The following is a 19,678-nucleotide window of genomic DNA, read 5'->3' on the forward strand; positions in this document are numbered from 1 at the left end:
GCCACGGACTGGGCATGGCTCCCCTCCTGCCTCACCAAACACTGGTCTGAGAAGATGTACAGGTGAGGGGAACCACCTCCACCTCAATCCAAGGGGGCTGGGGAAGGAGTGACTCTCGTGGCACTGCCTCTCTGCTCTGCCGAATCTCTTGCTGTAACCTAGAGACATGCCTGTGGTCTGTGGTTTTTGATTGTACCTACAACTCTTCCTTCTTCCCTTCCCATTTTACCCCTTTGTGCCCCCGCAATACTACTTCTCCCCAAACCCTCTAAAAATAAGGCACCCCTCCCTCAGTAAGTGGGTGGGAGAGAAAAGCCTCCCCATCTTTGCACAGGGGATGCCATTCCCTCTCCCCTCCAGCCCCCACTCCACCCTTGCACGCCTGCATGCTGACTCCAACGCTGTCCCCCTCCCTGAGCCACCAGGCCCTCCTGCCCGATTCAGATGCTCCCACATCTACTCCAGCCTTCAGCGACATCGTGTCTTCTAGGAAGGTCCCTGGTCCCTCTCACCCCTTTCCTTCTGCCCCCAGCACCCTCACCTCTGCCCTGCTGGTGCCATGGTCCCTCTCCTGCCCACCGGCCGGACTCTGCTCTCCGCAGCAAGGCAGGAGGGAGAGGAGAGAAGGGGGGACCGTCCTGTCGCAACGCAGTGCCAGATTTTGGAAGAATTTGGTTCTGGCAGGTACATTTGGGGGGAAAAGAGAAGGAAGAGGTGATGGGGAAACCTTTTTTTGGTTTTGTGGGGTTTTTTTTCCTTTTTTAAAAACGATAAATAAAAACAGATGACCCAGAAGGCTGGAGCATAGCTGAGAGCCACCTCTTGTGCCACTACGCACGTGTCTGGTTTGTGCCTCGGCTTTCTGCCGGCAGTGGGAAAGGGGGCAGAAGGGAAGGGGGAAGGGAAGGGAGCATCGGTGGCTCAGTAGTTCTGCGTTTGGTACCCTTGTGTCTCGGTGTCAAAAGCATCTGCCGGAGGGGGCTGCTGGTATGTCCCCACCGCGTCTGTAGCATCCTCCTCATTCGTGTAGGGAGCATAAGGCATGCCGGAGTCCTGGCTTGGGTCCATGTAGTCCTGGGAGAAGAGGGCCGAATCGGCACCCAGCCGGAAACGCTGATACGCCAGGAATGCCTGGCCCACCTTTAAGGGAGGAGGCGGAGGGAAGAGATGGGAAGCAGAATGGGGAGGGGAGAAAGAGAGAGGGAACGTACCGAGAAAGAGAAACAAACAAAAGTGAGGTTAGTAGTGGTTACGGATTAGTGTGTGAAGCCTGCCTGGAAGATCGCTGGTGAAAAAACCCCAAAAGCATTGAGGTGCAGGCTTGCCCCACAGGAAGCACTAGCCCACCTGGAGGGAGGAGGGCCAGGCAGCGACGGCTGTGGGCCCCGCTGGCTGCGCGCAGCCTGCCGGAGCTCCGTGCTGCCTCTGGCATGTGCTGGGCACCTCCAGCCCGGCGCTGGGGTCGCACCGACATGGCGCAGGTCGCAGCGGCTCAGACAGCCTGTGGTTATCCCGTTCGGACCCTCCTGCCCCTGGGAGAGGCAATCTGCCTCAGCTCCACCGCAGGTTCGTCTGCAGGGCTGGATGCATGCAGCCGTTTTGCCTGCAGAGGCCAGGAAGGAGCGCAGGGTTTGACCCAGAGTAGCGAGGTAGTGGTCTCCCCCCGTAACCCCTTCACTGGCCAATATCTGTCTGGTGCAGCGCAGACCTTGGGAAGGAGCAGCAGGAGGCAAGACCGCTGCTTCCCAGAGCAGGGGACAGTCAGCAAGCGTACTGCTGCCTGCTGCCCCAGGCACTGCAGGCAGGATGCCCTTTGGTGGACTGAGGGAGCCCAGGCACGGGGTTCAGCATCAAGGACCCCAGCAGGCACGGCTCGTCGTCCCAGAGCATCCCTGATAGAGGTAAGTGATCTAGCAGGTGACGGGTTAGAGGTTTTTTGGGGAATAAGGGCTAGGCGAAATGGAGGAGATACAGTGGTGGGGGCAGAGGGCATCTCCTGGCTGAAGGATTAGGGCTGAGCAGTTGCCAAAAGAAAGGCACAGCGGTGTTACGGAGCATTAGTCAGGGTGCGGGTGAGGGAGAGAAGGAGGCAGAGGAGGAGGAGGAGAAATTGCCTGTTCCAACTCCCCAGGGGGAGATTCCCTGTTCAGTGGACAACCTGGCCCACTCTGGTTCAATGGCCCATCTCTTCCCACCCCATGCTCTGCCGTGATCACACACGGACACCCGTGGTCAGGGCATTGGAACCGTCTGTGCTCAGTATCCTCCTCCAGCTGCATCCCTCCACCTCTTCCCGCAAATTCACCCATCAGCGAGGGGCACTAAGGCAGCAAGGATGGGGAGTTAGGGAACAGGGTGTTGTATTCTTCCTGAAAAGTAATGTCTCTGAGTCTCCGGAAAGCCAGAAATGTGAGAAAGCCCTGTGAGGAGAGAGAGGGGTGTGGGGAGGAGAACTAGTAAGGAAGAGCAAACCAGAGCATTTCACTGAAATAAAAACCCGAAGGAACTCGCAAGCCTGTGCATCAGGGAGGACCACTGCAGGTGGTGGCACCTCAAAAAGGGTCCTGGGTGGCCCTTTGCAAAAGCCTCGCTCCTCGTCACACTTTCTGCTGGAGCTTGTGAGGGGCCTTCAGCAGCACTTGAGAGCAGGACACCTCTCGTGAGGGGACACATGCGCTGCTGTCCCTTGCCCCCAGTTGGTAACACCTTGGCAAGCCTGCTGACCGTACAACCCATTGCGTGTCCCCCACTCTCTGTAACAGCTTCGTGGTCTTACGGCACCCTTCCTACTTGTCCCCCCACCCCATGTTAATGCCTGTAAGGAGAGAAGATAAAGCCACGAGGATTTACGCATGGAGACTGGCCTAAAATGCCTTATTGCTTGGCACTATCCTATCACATCAGACAAAAATCACTCGGACTTGGTGCTTTCAGAGACTGGAGGAAACTGGGTGGGATATTTATATTGCACACTGTAGTTTTTCCAGGAAACTAGGAATAAGGAACTGCTGGGGAAACGGCAGTCTTAAAAGACTGCACCATCACCTTCCTAAGAGGTGACCCAGTGAGATGGAGCTGCAGTCGTGGGTGCAGAGGGGGAGCCCAGAGGGACGACGATCGCAGCCTCTTGTGGCCACTAATGACATTTCACGTGATGGGAGCAAAGCAGGGAGGGAGACGGGTGCACCTGCAGCCTGGAGCTCCCTTCTCTGCTCAGCACTCTGAGGTGAAAATGCTGTTCAACTCTTCTGATGCACAGGGAGAAGGATGCTTGGGGTGCTGGCTTGTCCAAGGTCATATTAGAGGTTTGTCAAGGAAACTCCTCACTGGGATACAGGACCCACTTTCCCATCAGGCTTATTAATACTCTAGTACCTTCTTCCACAAAAGTTTTCAGTCCTTGTTTCCCAAGTTTACCTCCTAACCACCTCCCCTTCTGCTCTTCCTTCTCAGAAGCCATGTGAACTGAGATCTCAGAGAGAATCACTCTTAGCCAGTCACTTTCCATTCCCCACAAGCTAATATACCACAGAGGACACTTGATCAAACATCACTGCTGCTTTACTCACCCAGGTAAAAATGGAGAAGAACGAGAACGTGATGGCTGCTCGGGCTGCATCCCCTCCCTCATTCATTGGGTTGTCCTCTTCTTTTGAAGCTTGCCACTGGTTGGTCAGAAAGCAGAAGCCAACGAACCACAGGAACGCCCAAAAGGCTGGATTGGACCACCAGCAGCATGCGAAAGTGGAAGGGGAGAGAGATCAAGAAGGTATGTGTGAACAGAACATAAACACATTAAGTTTCTCTGGAAACTTCAACCCTATGAGACCCACCAGTGTGTTGCAGACTGGGCCAAACTCTGATGGCATAGCCTGTCTAAGCCTAAGTGAGCTGGCAGGCTCGCCAACAGCAAAATTGTCAAGGTGATGATAGGTGTCTGCAGAAAGTACCTGAGGAGAGTTCATTTGCTTGCGTTTGGATTGATCGCGGGACTTACATTTGGCCTTGGGAGAGAACCTGAAGGGCTTCCAGTTACAGGAGCAATCACCTGGACTCTCTGAAACAGTGACTGCTTTGCAACCCTGTCCTGCAAGGTCAAGCGAAGAGCAATTCCTTCCAAGGGAGCTGCAGGAGCGTGGGAAGCAGCTGGCCTGCACTTGCACAGAGACTGGCCTTTGCTCAGGACAGCACAGGCTAAGGGACTCACACCGAGGAAAGGTGCTGTAGGACCATTAACATGCCGCACCCCCGGGGAAGGGGTGAAGGTAGGGCGAAGCCCCCATTCCAGACTAGCACCTGGTGGGGAGCAGTGGGACTCACCCTCTCTGCCGGGCGCAGCCGGATACCTGGCAGCGAGGGAAATGGGCATTCCTAAGTGGCAGTAAAACAGGGCTCAGTCCTTCCCCTTCCCCTTCTCCTTCTCTTGTTAGCTGTACACAGGACTGCTTGGCAAGGGGGTAACTGTGAAGAAACTTGCAAGCCAGAACTCCTAAAGAAGTTCAGATGCTGCACCTGATCCGGCTCTCGCTCCACTCGTGGCCCCTTTGGCAACCTGGGGGGGGACCCTGAGGTGGAGAAGTTTGCCAGTATGGCCAGAGTAAGCCAAGAGAGCGATTCAGGGTCACTGCACGAGAGCAAAGCGCCTCCTCACGCTGCTGCTGACCGGCTTTACACGTGTCCCTTACACACACCGCTGGGGATGGAGCGATCTGACTGTAAGTTAGAGTAAGCTTCAGGACTAGATGAGGTCCTGCACAGCTATTCATGTGGGGAATGCCAGGTAACCTAGGAGGACTGGTTTAGTCAGCCTGCATGAAATCCTCAACATCTTTTTATGTTAAAATATCTTCAGGGTTCAATCACCTGGAGCTGGAAAAGAAGGAAGTACCATCTCCAGAGGCATCAACACTTGGCCTTAGCAAGTGCAAGCATGCAGGGAGGCAAGACCTGCTGAGCCTAAAGGGCTACCTGAGCTAAGCCTATGGAGAACAGCAGAGGGGCATCAGCGAGACTGGCTGAGAAGAGAAAGGAGAGAGAGATAGAAGGCCTGAGAGAGTAAGGAACCCAAAAACTTCCCTGCTAGCAGGAACCTGGCCTGCAAAGGCAGCAGAAGCTCCCTTCCTCTCCCTTCGCAGCAGAGGAGAGGGGCACTATGGCCAACCAGCCAGGAAGCTCACCCGAGACTCCGATGTCCGAGAGCACTGCCTTCTTGCGGTCCTTGACGCTGCTGATCTGCGGGAAGTAGGCATCTAGAGCCAGGTAAAGAAGGCAGCTGAGGAAGGCGAGGACACCCACGGTAATGCCATAGTTGCAGGCATTGCGATTGCGGTTGAAAATGCAGTGCTCTTGTGTCTCGTCCAGGCGGTTCACGTACCCTTCATTGACAATGGAGCCGAACACCACGATGGAGAACACCTGAAGAGGAGGGAGGCAGGACACAAGTCAAGGTCTCTATGGACCAGCACAAAGGAGCTGAGCTTTGCGCAGGACAAGCCGCCCTTCGCAGGCACCTGTCTGCTCTGCTGAGCTCCCAGCCCGCTGCCTTGCCTGGGGAACTTACTGGGGAGACGGTCTCATTTTATTTCTGAGGATAAACTTAAAATAGGACACTTTAAGATTGAGCCTTTTTATCCATCTGATCTAAAGCGATGTACAGCAGTTGCAGTCTGGAGTAAGGGTGGCTTCCCACAGACACACAAGGAGGCGACGTGGAGTGTAAATTGGGATATGGTTTTGGTGCAGGTGCCTGTGTACAAAGGCTCTGAGTAGTGGAAGTCATAGAATCATAGCATAGTTTGGGTTGGAAGGGACCTTTTAAGTCATCTAGTCCAACCCCCTGCAATGAGCAGGGACATCTTCAACTAGATCAGGTTGCTCAGAGCCCCATCCAACCTGACCTTGAACGTTTCCAGGGATGGGGCATCTACCACCTCTCTGGGAAACCTGTGCCAGTGTTTCACCACACTCATTGTGAAAAATATCTTCCTTATATCTAGTCTAAATCTGCCCTCTTTTAGTTTAAAACCATTAGCTCTTGTCCTATTGCAACAGGCCCTGCTAAAAAGTCTGACCCCATCTTTCTTATAAGTACTTTAAGTACTGGAAGGCTGCAATAAGGTCTCCCCTGAGCCTGCTCTTCTCCAGGCCGAACAACCCCAACTCTCTCAGCCTTTCTTCATAGAAGAGGTGTTCCACCCCTCTGATCATTTTTGTGGCTCTCCTCTGGACCCACTCCAACAGGTCCATGTCTTTCCTGCACTGAGGGCTCCAGAGCTGGACACTGTACTGCAGGTAGGGTCTCATGAGAGTGCAGTAGAGAGGCAGAATCACCTCCCTGGCCACACATCTTTTGATGCAGCCCAGGATACCGTTGGCCTTCTGGGCTGTGAATGTACATTGCCAGCTCATGTCCGGCTTTTCACCCACCAGTACCCCCAAGTCCTTCTCAGCAGGGCTGCTGTCAATCCCTTCATCCCCCAGCCTGTACTGATACCAGAGGTTGCTCCAAGTGCAGGACCCTGCACTTGGCCTTGTTGAACCTCATCAGGTTCACATGGGCCCACTTCTCCAGGTCCCTCTGGATGGCATCCCGTCCCTCATGCATGTCAACCGCACCACTCACCTTGGTGTCATGTGCAAACTTGCTGAATTCATGCCACTGATGAAGATATTAAACAGTACTGGTCCCAATACAGACCCCTGAGGGACACCACTCGTCACCGATCTCCATCTGGACATTGAGACATTGACCACTACCCTCTGGATGCGACCATCCAACCTATTCCTCATCCACCCAACAGTCAACCCATCAAATCCATATCTCTCCAATTTAGAGAGAAGGATGTTATGGGAGACTGTGTCAAAGACCTTACAGAAGTCCAGATAGACGACATCCATAGCTCTTCCCTTGTCCACTGGTGTAGTCACTCCATCACAGAAGTCCACTAGGTTGGTCAGGCAGGACTTGCCCTTGGTGAAGCTATGCTGGCTGTCTTGAATCACCTCCCTGTCCTCCATATGCCTTAGCATAGCTTCTAGGAGGATCTGCTCTATGATCTTCCCAGACGCAGAGGCGAGGCTGACAGGTCGGTAGTTCCCAGGGTCCTCCTTTCTACCCTTTTTAAAAATGGGTGCAATGTTTCCCTTTTTCCAGTCACCAGGGACTGCCATGACTTTTCAAATGTCATGGAGAGTGGCTCGTCATCTACATCATCCAGTTCCCTCAGGACTCTGGGATGCATCTTATCAGGTCCCATAGACTTGTGTATGTTCAGGTTCCTCAGGTAGTCTCAAACCTGATCTTCTCTTACAGTGGGAGGGACTTTGTTCCTCCAGTCCCCATCTTGCAGTCCATCCCCTCGAGAGGTGTGGGAAGAGAGATTGGCAGTGAAGACTGAGGCAAAGAAGTTGCTGAGTATCTCAGCCTTCTCCTCATCCATTGTTACCAGTCTGTCAGTAAATCCTCTTAGTCTGCGCTTATTCTCCCACCCACTCCTTTGCCTTCTAGGAATTCATTGTTTCTACCACGCATTTGTTCACTAATTTTATCTATCCAGCTACTATGCTCTTTTCCCCATCCACCCTCCCACAATCCACAGCTCTACAGCTCCGTTCTGCCATGCTCCTGCTCTCCCCATCTCCCTATACATCACACACCTCTCTCCACCAGTTTTCCATCAGCCCAGCCCATGGACACCACCTATCCTTCTGCCCACTCACCTGTATGCCAACACCCTCCAACCTTCCTAAGGACTTCAAGGGCCAAACATCTCGCCTCCAGGTCCACCTGGCAGGCCCACTATGAGCCTTCCCTACTCGTCATTGCCACTGCCTCTACATGTTATTTTAAATCAGGTAGAATTAAGGGTGAGTCCAGGTAGAAATGCCATAATCCACAGTTGCCAGTCTAATCTTTGCTCATAGGCTTAGCCTTTGTCACCTGCCACAAGGCCATTCCTCTTTGACACAGCAGGTTCACCAAAGCAGAGAGCTATTTACAGCAGCCCCGGCCCTGCATCTCACATAAACAGCTTCCCCTCACAGCCACAGGACAAAGAGGGGAAGATTAAGGCAGCACGTACAGATTTTAATTTGCAGGGCATCTTGAGACCCTTGGTAAGAACAGTTTGCCTGCAGGCTGTCTGCAAAGGCCCCAGGCAGACGGGAAATAGGACCTCAAGTGTGAGGTGAACATACATATGACGTGCGCTAAGATGTTACTGGAGCACTCTGCTAGCCTGGGAGCTGTCTGTGCGACAGGAGCTTGGCACCCTTGGAACTACCACCCAATCCCCAAGGAGAAGCAGCACACAAGAAGATGAGGTGGCCAAGTTTCCTGCAGGGAGTGGAGGTAGGTCTGAGGGTTTGCTAAGTCAGAAGGACGCCAGGACCACTTAACCCAACCAAGCACCGGGAGAGCACTCAGCAGACAACCTAGAAAGTGGAGAAGCAGCTTTGTGAATGCAGGGGAAAATAGCTGTTGATTAATACCAACCTGATACACCATCTATTATCACTGGGGTTGGATGCCTGAGATCCATAGCACAGACCTCTGCTGTTTGACCGGTGACATCAAGAACCAGAGGAAAAACCTTACTCATGGTCCCTGACAGCCCTTGGGCAGATACTCAACGCTGACCACATCTCAACTGCCAAACTCTAACAAGTATCCACTGACACCAATAATATTTTTTCACCCCAAGGCTCATAATTGGACTACACTTGGGTTGTTGACATTGGGCATATTTTTGACACACTAGAGCAAACTAAAAAAGTTGGAAGCCGTTGCTCCTAAGTGTGGGTATTGTATGGGTTCTCTGAAAGTTCACAAGAGCTTTTTAAGCTTGGAAGTAAAACAACTGATTTGTCTTCCTCCTCCTCCTTCTTCTTGAAAATAGAGATTGATCATACTTTGCAGAAATTACCTGTGAAAAACAAAATCAAATAAAAATCTCTTCTGCCTGAGGCAAAGGTTTGGTCTTTGAAATTTCAGCCTGCGTGGTTGGGAAAGGCAGCAGAATTGCACACAATTACAGCTAGGCTCTTTCAGTGGGAAGTCTCGCACACCTTCTCAACAGGCTGGGCTGACAGATCTGCCTAAGATCATCAGCAGTAACACCGTGTTCCTCTAACCTGAGGGGGAGCTGACAGACTCCTTGAAGTGACGTCCCGATGTGAGGCTGTGACCAGCACCGATGCTGCCACCTGAAGCACCAACCTCCTTATATTGGGATTACAAAGTGGGTGCCCCATTTTCCAAAGCATTAGACAAAAAAGCGTAGCTTCTCTTTGGAAGATAAGAAACAGCCTGAAAAGTGGCATAGCCTGGTGTTCAGTCTTGGTTTAGGGATCAAAACTGGTAAAATGCCAATTCCCTGAGCCAGGTCAACCCTTGCAACGAGCTGTATTGCGAGTCTCTGCTTACTCAGTTGGGATGAATGAACTTCTGTAATGGCCTCTCCCCAGAGACACCTCTGTTTACTCTGCTCGTATCCTGATACATATCTTCCCTCTGCTCTTATCTTTGGGTTTGCTGCTAGCCTGTAAGGGCTCTCATCTGTGAGTGAAGAAGCAGAACCATTCCTTTTTGCATTTTGCCCTTTATACCTATGTTGGCCCTTCATGAAGACAGAGCTCAGAGTCACAAGATCAGAGTGACATCTCCCTCTCCCTAAAATTTCAAGCAGAGGTGGCATTCCTAACTTCCTTTCTCCATCTTTGGTTAGCCAAGATGCCAGAACTTCTCTCCCATGAAGAGAAACCTGTTTTACAGCCTGGAGGTGCTCAAGGTTTGATTTAATGGCAAGCATCCGATCCTAGGAGTTTTCTGGAGAGATTCCACTCAGGGTATTCTCACTTGTGAGCAGAACAAGTCACTGCAGATGTTTATCTTCTGTGTCCTGAAACAGCCACCCCTAAATACTCTTTGTCCTTAGGAAAGCTTGCTATGGACCAAAGCACAGTAGCTTAAGGGATGTCTCCTTCTATCCATGTTTTCCTCTCTACTGGTATCAGCTCTGGTCCACGTTCCGCTCCCTGGTGCTTCATGAAGAGAGGACAAAGTCTGCTGGGCTGGGTAACAGAGACTAGGCAGGAACGGGCAGGCTCAAGCCAGAGGTCTCAGACCGACAGGCAGAGCTGGAGAGCAGAAGAGGCGACTGCCGCTGCTGCCGACAGGCAGCCTCACCCGTTTTATCCCCGTGAGGTCTGTACCCAGAAGCTGTTGTGACGGGTCCACAGACAAACAAATTCTCAAGAAAAAATTATGAGAGCCCAGATCTCGCAGCCCTCAGGAGAAACTGCTGCACACTTAATTCATGGCAGCTACTTGTCAGTAAGAGGACGGGTGGGTGGAAGCTCCCTGACATAGCAAGTCATCTTAGAAAGAAAAAGTATTTTTTATTTCCTTGATTTCACAATCTGTGCCCGTGCAAAGATGATCCAGGCAGCAGGTGCAGGATGAATGCTGACTGGATTATAAAAAAAGCACCAAGCCTGCAAGGATGAAGCACTTCCATTCCCCTTCCCATCACACCTGCAGCCCTTCTGAAGAAATGCCAGCTACCAGCAGCACTGGCACAAGCCGCTTGCCCCCCGTGTTACCACTGCTTGTTCCTTCGACCCGTTTGGCATGGCGAATCCTCGCTGCACAAGGCCTCGCCTACAGCCACTAATAAAATGGTCCAAAATACATACCCAGCTGCGAAGAGGAGGCAAGGAGAAGATGGCAGGAGTCTTCCCCTGACTGAGCACCGAGACACAGGGAAGTGGCTTGTCCGAAGGCAGACAGGAGGCAGGGGCAAAGCACTGCACCCTCCTGCTCCACGGAGAAGGACCATAAGCCGCTTTACTGTGCTCAGCGACGAAAACCAGCCAGCCAGCCCCAGCTTTGTGCACCTCAGCAGCCTCATTTCTTCAGCGGGGCTGTTTAAGTCAGTTAATAGGACTTGAAGTAACTAGATTTTTAGGTTGAGAGGGTTTTCTTAAGCCTCCGAGACCAATCTTAATTGAGCAGGCGTGCAGCCTGTCTGGAGGTGTGCATTTAATAAGCAGTAATAATATATTGGGTTACGCTCAAAAAAAGGGATAGAAAACAGCACATGGAGAAGATCTGACCAAGTCAGCATTGCTGATGGAACCCGGCTTTTCTGGACCTCACCGCTCCTTAAACATCGCATCAACACAAGTTGTTGCAATGATTTTCCTAGACTTCTGTTTTCATCCAGGAGCTCCGAGACACCCAGCGAAGCCCAGAGACAAGCACTTAGCAAAGCTGACCGAGACAGAGCAACTTGCTGAAAGGCGCAGCAAAATGCACATAATGCTAAGCACTGCGGGGAGGAGACGGGGAGAGGCTGTGCCGGTTTCTCAAGGGGCTCGTGCTGGCCATTACAGGCATGTGAGGGCTCGCTACAGTGAGAAAAGTGCAGAACAGGCAAAAGGCTGCATCCCACCATAAAAGACCTCTTTTTTTTTTTTATCTCACTGAACTGGGTGATCTGATTTTGCCAGAGGCAAAGGCAAGATGAGCCCTCAGAGAAGAGGCCCTCCAGTCCCTCCCCACCTCGCCACTGGAGGCTCAGCCCCGCAGAAATCCGTGCGAAACCTCCTGAGCATCATGTGAGGCTTTCCACCACGCTGCCCATTCCCAGCCGTGCATCAGATGCTCCTGAGCATCATGTGATGGATGCACAGCACGGCCAGCCTCCGGCGGTGCACTAGGATTTTCCTGCACCTCATCCCAGGAGTTCGTCATGCTGCCTCCTGACTTCATCCCCGAGATCCCCACGACGGTCGTAGTGGGGATGAGGCTGAAGAGGGTTTCTGTCAAGCCGCCTGTTTGGGCTTGCTGCGGTGCCCTGTGGTCACAGGCTGTCACACTGCATGTTGCCTCTCCCCCTCCCAAACCCCCTTTTTATTCTGTTATAGAGAGGAAATAGTTTGGTGACATAATATTCTGCGTGGGACTTTAAATCAAATCAACCTCGAGCAGAATGAAGCCATAACCTCTTCTGTGTCTGACCTTGTAATGACCAGGAATAAATCTGTTTCAAAAGAAAGCACGAGCTGGGGAGAGTGCAAACTATAAACCGGCAGAGATGATCTGGCTTTCATTTTCATTCAGCCACTCGCAAATGGAGTCTCTGGGAAGCTTTGGAGAGCCCTGCACAGACATGGATTATTATTGTTATCATCATTAAATCTACTTGTATTTAGTTCATTTTGAAGAAAACATATGCAGCTTTTGATACGCATGGTACTGGCAGCTTGGAAACAGGCAGCCTCTATTTATTCCCTCCAGCCAGCACCACGCAGGCAGTGAACAACTCCTGCCCACAGTCTCAATGGCACGTCTGAGCCCTGAGCGGGTGCTGGAGCGGCCAGCCTCCCCGTACCCATTTGTACCCAGTTCCTCTGAGAGTGGGACGGGGAAGAGCACGGGTACACCAGCACGTCCCTCCCAGCTCACCCTCCCTGGCCAGCAGCCACGTGGCACCAGCTCCCCAGCCGGAGCTGAGCCGGAGCAGGTGATGGAGGGGGGAAAGGTTCCACATCCCTAATTCCTGCCACGGGATCTGGGACAGGCTTTCCTCACCAGCCAGCTTTTTTCACACATGGCTTAGCAGCCCAAAAGCCGGCCATTAACCCTTCTGCCTCCTGCCAGACCCACGCTTGGGAGCCTGGGTCGATCCTTCCCCCACAGCAGCCCAAGGGCTATGCTGCGGCACCCTGGGAGCCAGCAGCTGGGAAGCCTCCGGCAGCAGACAGGCTCTGGCCAAGTGGCCCTGCATGCCACCCCGGCGAGGGAGGAAGAGTCTTCCTGTGGGAAGATGCCCACTGGTGTAACAGGGAGCTGTGTCCCAGAGAATGACCTCAAGAAGCTCCATCCCATCCCACAAGTCTCACATTCTTCCCATGGCCAAACAGCATCTTCTGTCCCACCGCTCCTAGCAACAGCTCCCCATGGCCATATCTCCATGGTGGTATCCAGGTCCTTCTGTGCTTTCCAGATGGTCCCTACATCACCAGGTCACTGCTCGGCAAAGTGACCACTCAAAAAGCCACATCTTTTTCCATGAGGAAGAGTTCAGTTTTCTTTCTAGCAACACATCTCTCCCTCCTTGGCTGTGCTAACCTAGATGGAGAACCACATCCACTGCCACCTGCGTCTGCTCCTCTCACCACCACACTAGTCCTCTCTTCTGCCCTGTCTTGCCACAAACATTTACCTTAGCCATGTCTCATTGCCATGCAGTTTCTTTGCTACTCATGTTTTGAAATAGCAGATTACATATGATTATCTTTTTTTTTCCCTCATATTTCTGACTGTCTTTGGTCCCTATGTGCTATTTCTCAGATTTTTATCTGGCAATTTCCATTAATGAGAGATTTGTTCCTGCTCCAAGATTTTTCATGGAAATGTTATGCTGGAAACAACATGACCTGCTGTATGCAACCCTGAATCTCCAACTCAAATTCAATGCTGAATCTTCAATCCAAATCCAACCCTGTGGCTGTGCACATCTATTGTTCATCTTGTGACATGGCCTCTCACCCACAGTGATCCCCAAAAAACCCTCCTGAAGCCAACACAGGGAAGAGAAGAACTGTACCTAGGGCTTGAATCAAAGCAGATGCTTTGAACCGCTGTGTTTCATCGTGCGCCAATCTCTCTCACAAGCACGCAGCCAGCGAGTGTGGTGGCTCAGGAAAAAATCACGTGGAGGAGCAGAGGGAGAGAGCACAGCCGTGGTCCATGAACATGGGGAATATCTCAGCTAGGGACAGAAAGAAGGTGGAGGCTGCAGCTGGTTTCAGACTAACAGGGCCCCCAGGCTCTAAGGCTCAGTTTAACTGGCACTGCAAGCCCACGCCGGGTGTCCTTTCCGCACGGTGAAGGGCGGTGTTGGGGTAAGAGACAAGCAGTGTCGTAAGCAGGGCGTCAGCCGGCAAGACAGGAGACGGGGCTCCCTGCCACGCCGGGGTTTGTCCCCATCCTCCAGCTTGCAGGCGCCAGCCCGTCATGGCAAGGCCGGGGACACGGTTCCCGTCCTTCACCTGCCTTGCCTGCTCAGCCAGAGCCGCCCGGGACGCGCCGTGCCTGCAGAGACAGGGCACAGCGCTTCCCATCCTGGCTCAAAACACCGGCGCTCACACCAGCCAGGGGACACGGCGGCAATGGCAGCAGGTGGTGGAGGAGGAGACGGAGGGCAGGCAGCACCTCTCCTCACCGAGCCTCCCTCCGGAGGGGCAGTGCTCTCGGTGTCAGAGAGAGATTTGGTGTCTCAATCCATGTGGCAAGTTTTAATGGGCTGCTTTGCCTGCACGGCTGCCATTGGAAATACTCAAGTCACCTAGCTGGGCCTACTTCCAAAAAGCAAGTTACTTTTGCCTTGTTAGGCTTTTACATCAAGCAGTGCTGCAGTTCCTCCCGCAAGCAGGTTTCCAAGCAGTCAGGAGCACGTGGAACAACCTCTTTCAATTAGCATTTTACTTATTTATGGAGCCAGAGCTACATCCAATGCCCGCAGGTTGCAAAGGAGCCTCCCAGCTCCCCCGCGCCGGCTGTGGAGAGTTCTGTGGGTCAGGGCGCGACAGGATTACGCAGGGATGCGCCCACACTCGCCTGCTTTATTTCAGGAACGATACTGGAGCTATGCACCGTAGCACAGCTCTAGCTCGGTGCGGGTCACCCAGCTCCACCAGCTCCAGCTGTTGGGTCACCTAAGAGTAGGCTGAAGGCAGGTCTATATATCAAGGTGGTAAAAAACCCACCCATGCACCCATGTCTCATCTAGTGTGGGGCACCAGTTGTGCGATGCAGCTCAGCTCAGAGCATGCCTCTGTGTTGCAGCTGGTGGCAAGCGAAGCGGAGCAATGCCTTGAAAGACCAGGACTGGGAGTAGACCCCAGCCACCCATCACAACAAGGGCGAGCTGCTTGAATTTTGTCTTCGCCACTGCTGGGAATAGGGAGTCGTTTCGCTCTTCCCCACAGAGATGTGGAGAAGCCTCCAGGATCTTCCAGCAGCACATTGCTTTCGTCGGCAAGCCTCAGCCCTGTCAGATTGGACAAGTCCCCTCACTGCAAGATGCAGATGCCCTTGGAGGCATCCTCAGCAGAGATGCTCAGGAAGGACTGCTCCATAGGGCTGCCTCCCTGTGCTACAAGGTGCTGCTTCATCCAGGCAAGCGCGGATGGGGCACGCAGCAGCAGAGGAACAGCTCGCGCTGAGGCTGAACATCCAAACCTGACACGGGCGCTCTGCAGGACCACCGCCACTGACCAGCACCCATACCAGGCATCCTTTCTGTAGGGAGACACATACTTACTCTGCTGTGCCCAACCTCCAAAGCACCCACGAAACCTGAGCTGCCTCACAACACTGTCGCGGTGGACACATGCTCCGGAACTGCTAACCTCTTTCCATAGTTTAGCATCGTCCTTGTCAAACCTATCCCATCTCCTCCTCAGCAAGCAACACAAATAATCTTCAGTCACCCCAAGTGCTCCTGATCCAGCTCTCCCTGGAGATTTCCCACCATCTCAGTTGGGCTGCAAACTCCCTAGGAAGGAGCCAGTTTTGATGCCTGTTGGTAAAAAGCCATATGCACCTCTCTGACATCATCAAGTCTGCTAAAAGGCAGCATGACCTGAGCACAAGGTCACTGACGATCATGAGAATTTCTGCTCTCAGTGAAAGCTCATCACATGAAACGGGCCAAAAGGAATCTCCAGCTTGCCCCAGGGAGACAACGGACTACCCACACCACGAGCAGGGTAAAGGCAAACGAGATCTCAGGAGATGGCAGGCGAGGTACTTCCAGTGCATGCAGGAGCAGGTGAAAGGAAGGACTCACAGAGACCACGGGGAGGGAAAGCCCTTTGCCACCAGGAAGAGTTTGGCTCATAGTGCCTGGCGATAGAAAGGCTAAGCGCAGATGTGATCGCAGTCTATAAATACACCCAGGGGAAAACACCAGGGAGGAAAAAGCACCATTTAAACTGAAGGGCACAAGAGCACAGAAACAAATGGATAAAAACCCAGCCACAAATAGATTTACAGTGGAAGGCCCTGACTGTTGGAGCTGCTGAACGCTCTCCCAGAGGGAGTGAGAAAAGCAAAAAACCCATGAATCACTCGTTTTTCAGCAAAGTTCAACCAATTTATGTAACGGCCCATAAAGGGTCTGATGCTTGTGTCAGCCTGAGATAGAACTTCAGTGCCCATGAGGACCCCTCTTCGTCTCAAGTTAAAAAAAAGACCAAAACCACATGGTGGTATCTGGGGTGAGCTTGTCACTCCCCAGCTTTGCAAAGGGAGAGATGCTCAGGAGGATAGACAAGACCAAACCGGTAGAAAAGCAGCAGAAGGAACTTTTATTTCGGGAGAGAAGAGGTGTATGCATAGTCTTGCGCCATGACAGCCAGGCCAGCCCCTCTTGCTGGACCGCTGACGTGGAGCACCTCCAGCTCCTGCAAAAGGACTTTAATTTCCATGGCCAAATGAAGTGTCCAGGTTAAATCCTGTCCTGTCCTCTGTCAAGGTCAGATAGTCAGGGAGAAAAAACACAGGGTCCCAAGGAGATGCCAGTCCCTGGGAAGCGCCCTTTGCCTGGTGAGACCTTGTGGGGCATGGAGCGGAGCTCAGCGAGCAAGCCGACAGTGTCTGAGATAATGTGAAGCAGAGTAGGTGCCTAATTAAAAAATAAACATATTTCCTGTTCTCTCTCCCTCACCTGGCACCTCTGGGAACCCAAAATCCCGCAGTGCTCGGATGAAGGCGAAAAAAAAACCAGCAGACCGAGAGGGAGAGAGAGAGAAAGAGGAAATTCTGCCACAGAGATTAGCAACGGGAGAGCTTTTGTAGGTCACATCATGTCCATCATCCTCTGGCACGCAGGCTGGCTCCACTCCACCCGCCCGGGAGCGGGGGGCACACATACCCCCTTGCCCGGCGCCCAGCAGCAGCCCCAGCACTGCCAGTCCGCTCCCAGCATGATGTGCTGTTCCATAAACAAACCCAGGCAGATGGACGGACGAACAGACTGCCTGCATTAACCATGTCCTCAGCTGTCTCAGGGCTCTCTGGCTGCCCTCCGACTCACAGCACCCAGAGGGGACATCACCCACCCAGCTGGGAGCACAAGGGCTGCGTCCCCACTGCTGGCAGCAAGCCAGGCCACCTTCCCTTTCCTCCTCGTTTCCCCCACCTGGCACTGCTTTTATTTTATTTTCTCAAAGCCAGCCTGACGCCTCTCCTCCTCGCTCCGGTGCGCATGTGTCTCCTCCGCGCTCTCTCCCTGCCCTCCCCTCTCCGCTCCCGGCCGAGACCTCAATCTCTCGCCCGCCAGCTCGGTGCTGCAGCTCTGGCTCCCTTAATCCCAATGACCTTCTTGCACATACGCGCTGGCCCCACGGGCAACCATGGGATCGGCGTCACGGGAAGAGGGAGAGGCCTCCCCCTGGCACCCCGTGCCCTCCCCACCGCCCCTGTTACACCCTCCCCTTTCCCCCTGCCCCCTTCCCCACAAAGTACAGAGGGGAAAGCATTACAGGGAACGGAGGTTGTGGGGGGTGAGAAGATGAGGATAAAACACAGAGCAACGTCCAGCCCCCAGACCCCCCCGACTTGCCCTGGCACAGCCGGAGCCCAGCACCCCCAATCGCGACCTGCTGGGGAGCCATGCCAGGACTGCAGTATCACCCCCAGCTCCCCCCACATCACCCCACATCACCCCACATCCCGCTGCCTCCCCGCGCCCACCATAAACCCACCAGCATGAGGGGTGTAGAGGGCAGAGAAGACACCACCCCACCACCACCCCCAAAACAGCATATGGAGATGGGGTCACGGCCCAACCCAGCTCACCCCTTCCCTCCCCAGGGAACAAACCCCAAAGCAGAGTGCTCCCACCCCACATGGCCCTATATCCATACACTGGGATCTATATGTACATACGGCTGTACATCTGTGTGTGCACACACATATATGGATATATATAGAGAGATATACACATATGGAGATACACAAACCCAGAGATAGATCCATACATCCAAACATACGTGCATATATATACAGAGATATAGCCATAAATGCTTATGGAGGCGTATACATATACATCTGTGTCTGTATGGATCTAAATGTGTGGAGACATATCAATGGACATATGCATATCTATATATATGGATATCTCTCTAACTTTATATATGTGGATACATATGCATACACAAGCATATATAAGATATATAGCAATAAATAGGTAATACCTAATGGCTTATACTTATAATAACACACAATAATATATAATGGTATATAGCATATAACATAATAATTTTTTTATATATATATACATATATGCACGCGGGTATGTAGAGAGGTCAGGGTTGGGGCCGGAGCGGCCGGCCGCCCCGGAGGGAGCCCCGCGCCCCCGCAGCCCGGCGGGACGCGCCTCGCCCGGTGCCGGTGGCAGGGCCTTACCCAGGAGACGAGCCGCAGGAGGGTGTGCGGCTGCCGGATGAAGGCGTGCGGGTCGAAGGCGCCCCCGGCTTTCCCCGCTCCGAAGGCGCCCCCGTCCATGGCGGCGCGGCGGTGGGCGGGAGGCGGGCGGGTGGCTCGGCGGGCGGTGCCGGGCTGCGCCGAGCCGTGCCGGGCTGCGCCGAGCCGAGCCGCACCGCGCCGCGCCGAGCCCTGCTTGGCAGCCCGGCGGCGGCGGCGACGAGCCGCGCGCTCCCGTTCACGGGGACGCGCTGCGCCGGGAGCGCGCACCCACTCCCTCCCCCCACGCCGCCGCTGCCTGCGCCCACGGCTCATCGCGCGGGGCAGGGAAGAGAGGAGTGCGGTGTCCGTGGGGCAGGAATGTGAGGAGGGGGTGCTTGGGGGCGTGTGTGGGAGGGTGAGGGCACGGCGGGTGCGGCATGGGGGTGTGGGGCGTGTTGGGGGGGGTGTGTGTGAACACCGCCGCCGAACAAAGGCAGCCCACCACCACAGAGAGGGGCAGGCGGGGGTGCTGCCCCGCTTTGTTTTGGTAGGGCCTAGCAGAAGTGCGGGGCCAGCCCCCTGCCCGCTCACACCCTCTACCCTCTGCCATGCCGCCCAGCACCAGTATTTCGCCACTTGCAGCCCCCAGAGACGGGGGTGAAGGCTGGCCCGCCTGGGTGTCCAAGGGGAGTGGTCGGTCCCTTGGGTGCTCCCTGCAGAGGTGCTGGGTGAGCCTCAACCCGCACTGCAGCAAAGCCTCAGGCTCTCGTTTCTAACACCCCTCACCCAACAGGCACCACGTCCCTGGGAGGGGGCAGCAGGAAAAAGGTCCTTTGCAAACATGAAGACTGCAGGTTTTGGGGTGACCCCCTGGCTGCGGGAGGCAGAGATTACAAGATACTCACCTCACATCCGAGGCTGCAGCCTCGGCATTACCTGGGCTGCGCCGATGCCCACAGCACCGCCACGGCCACCAGCACAACCAGGAATGGAGGCCTGGGGAGAAGCCATCCAGCCTTAGAGGCGGCTCAAGCTCCTCGGCCCTGTGCCTTTTGCACAGACTGGCTGCGTACCGGTGGTCTGTCGGCTTCAGAGTCCCCAGTAATCTGTATCAATATGAGTGAAATTAAAAGCAAGCCCTTGGGTTGTAACGTGGTTTCCTAAGCTCAGCAGCAGAAGCCAAAAGCGTTCTGAGTC

General features: G+C 53.8%; 1 protein-coding gene across 2 annotated transcripts; it reads right to left on the minus strand.

Annotated features, from left to right (window-relative positions):
* Positions 1-921: 921 nt before the first annotated feature.
* Positions 922-18,580, minus strand: SYNGR1 (synaptogyrin 1; the record flags this gene model as incomplete). Of its 2 annotated transcripts, none has more annotated exons than XM_082003975.1 (4): positions 922-1,140; positions 3,570-3,715; positions 5,178-5,415; positions 18,482-18,580. In XM_082003975.1, 4 exons carry the CDS (start codon positions 18,578-18,580, stop codon positions 922-924), a joined length of 702 nt encoding a protein of 233 aa, XP_081860101.1. The 2 variants fall into 2 exon arrangements, with proteins under 2 accessions (XP_081860101.1, XP_081860102.1); XM_082003976.1 differs by lacking the exon at positions 922-1,140 and adding an exon at positions 2,322-2,420.
* Positions 18,581-19,678: the final 1,098 nt, after the last annotated feature.

The sequence above is a fragment of the Phaethon aethereus genome (genome assembly GCF_964289735.1).
Source record: "Phaethon aethereus genome assembly, chromosome: 1".
Lineage (NCBI taxonomy): Eukaryota > Metazoa > Chordata > Aves > Phaethontiformes > Phaethontidae > Phaethon > Phaethon aethereus.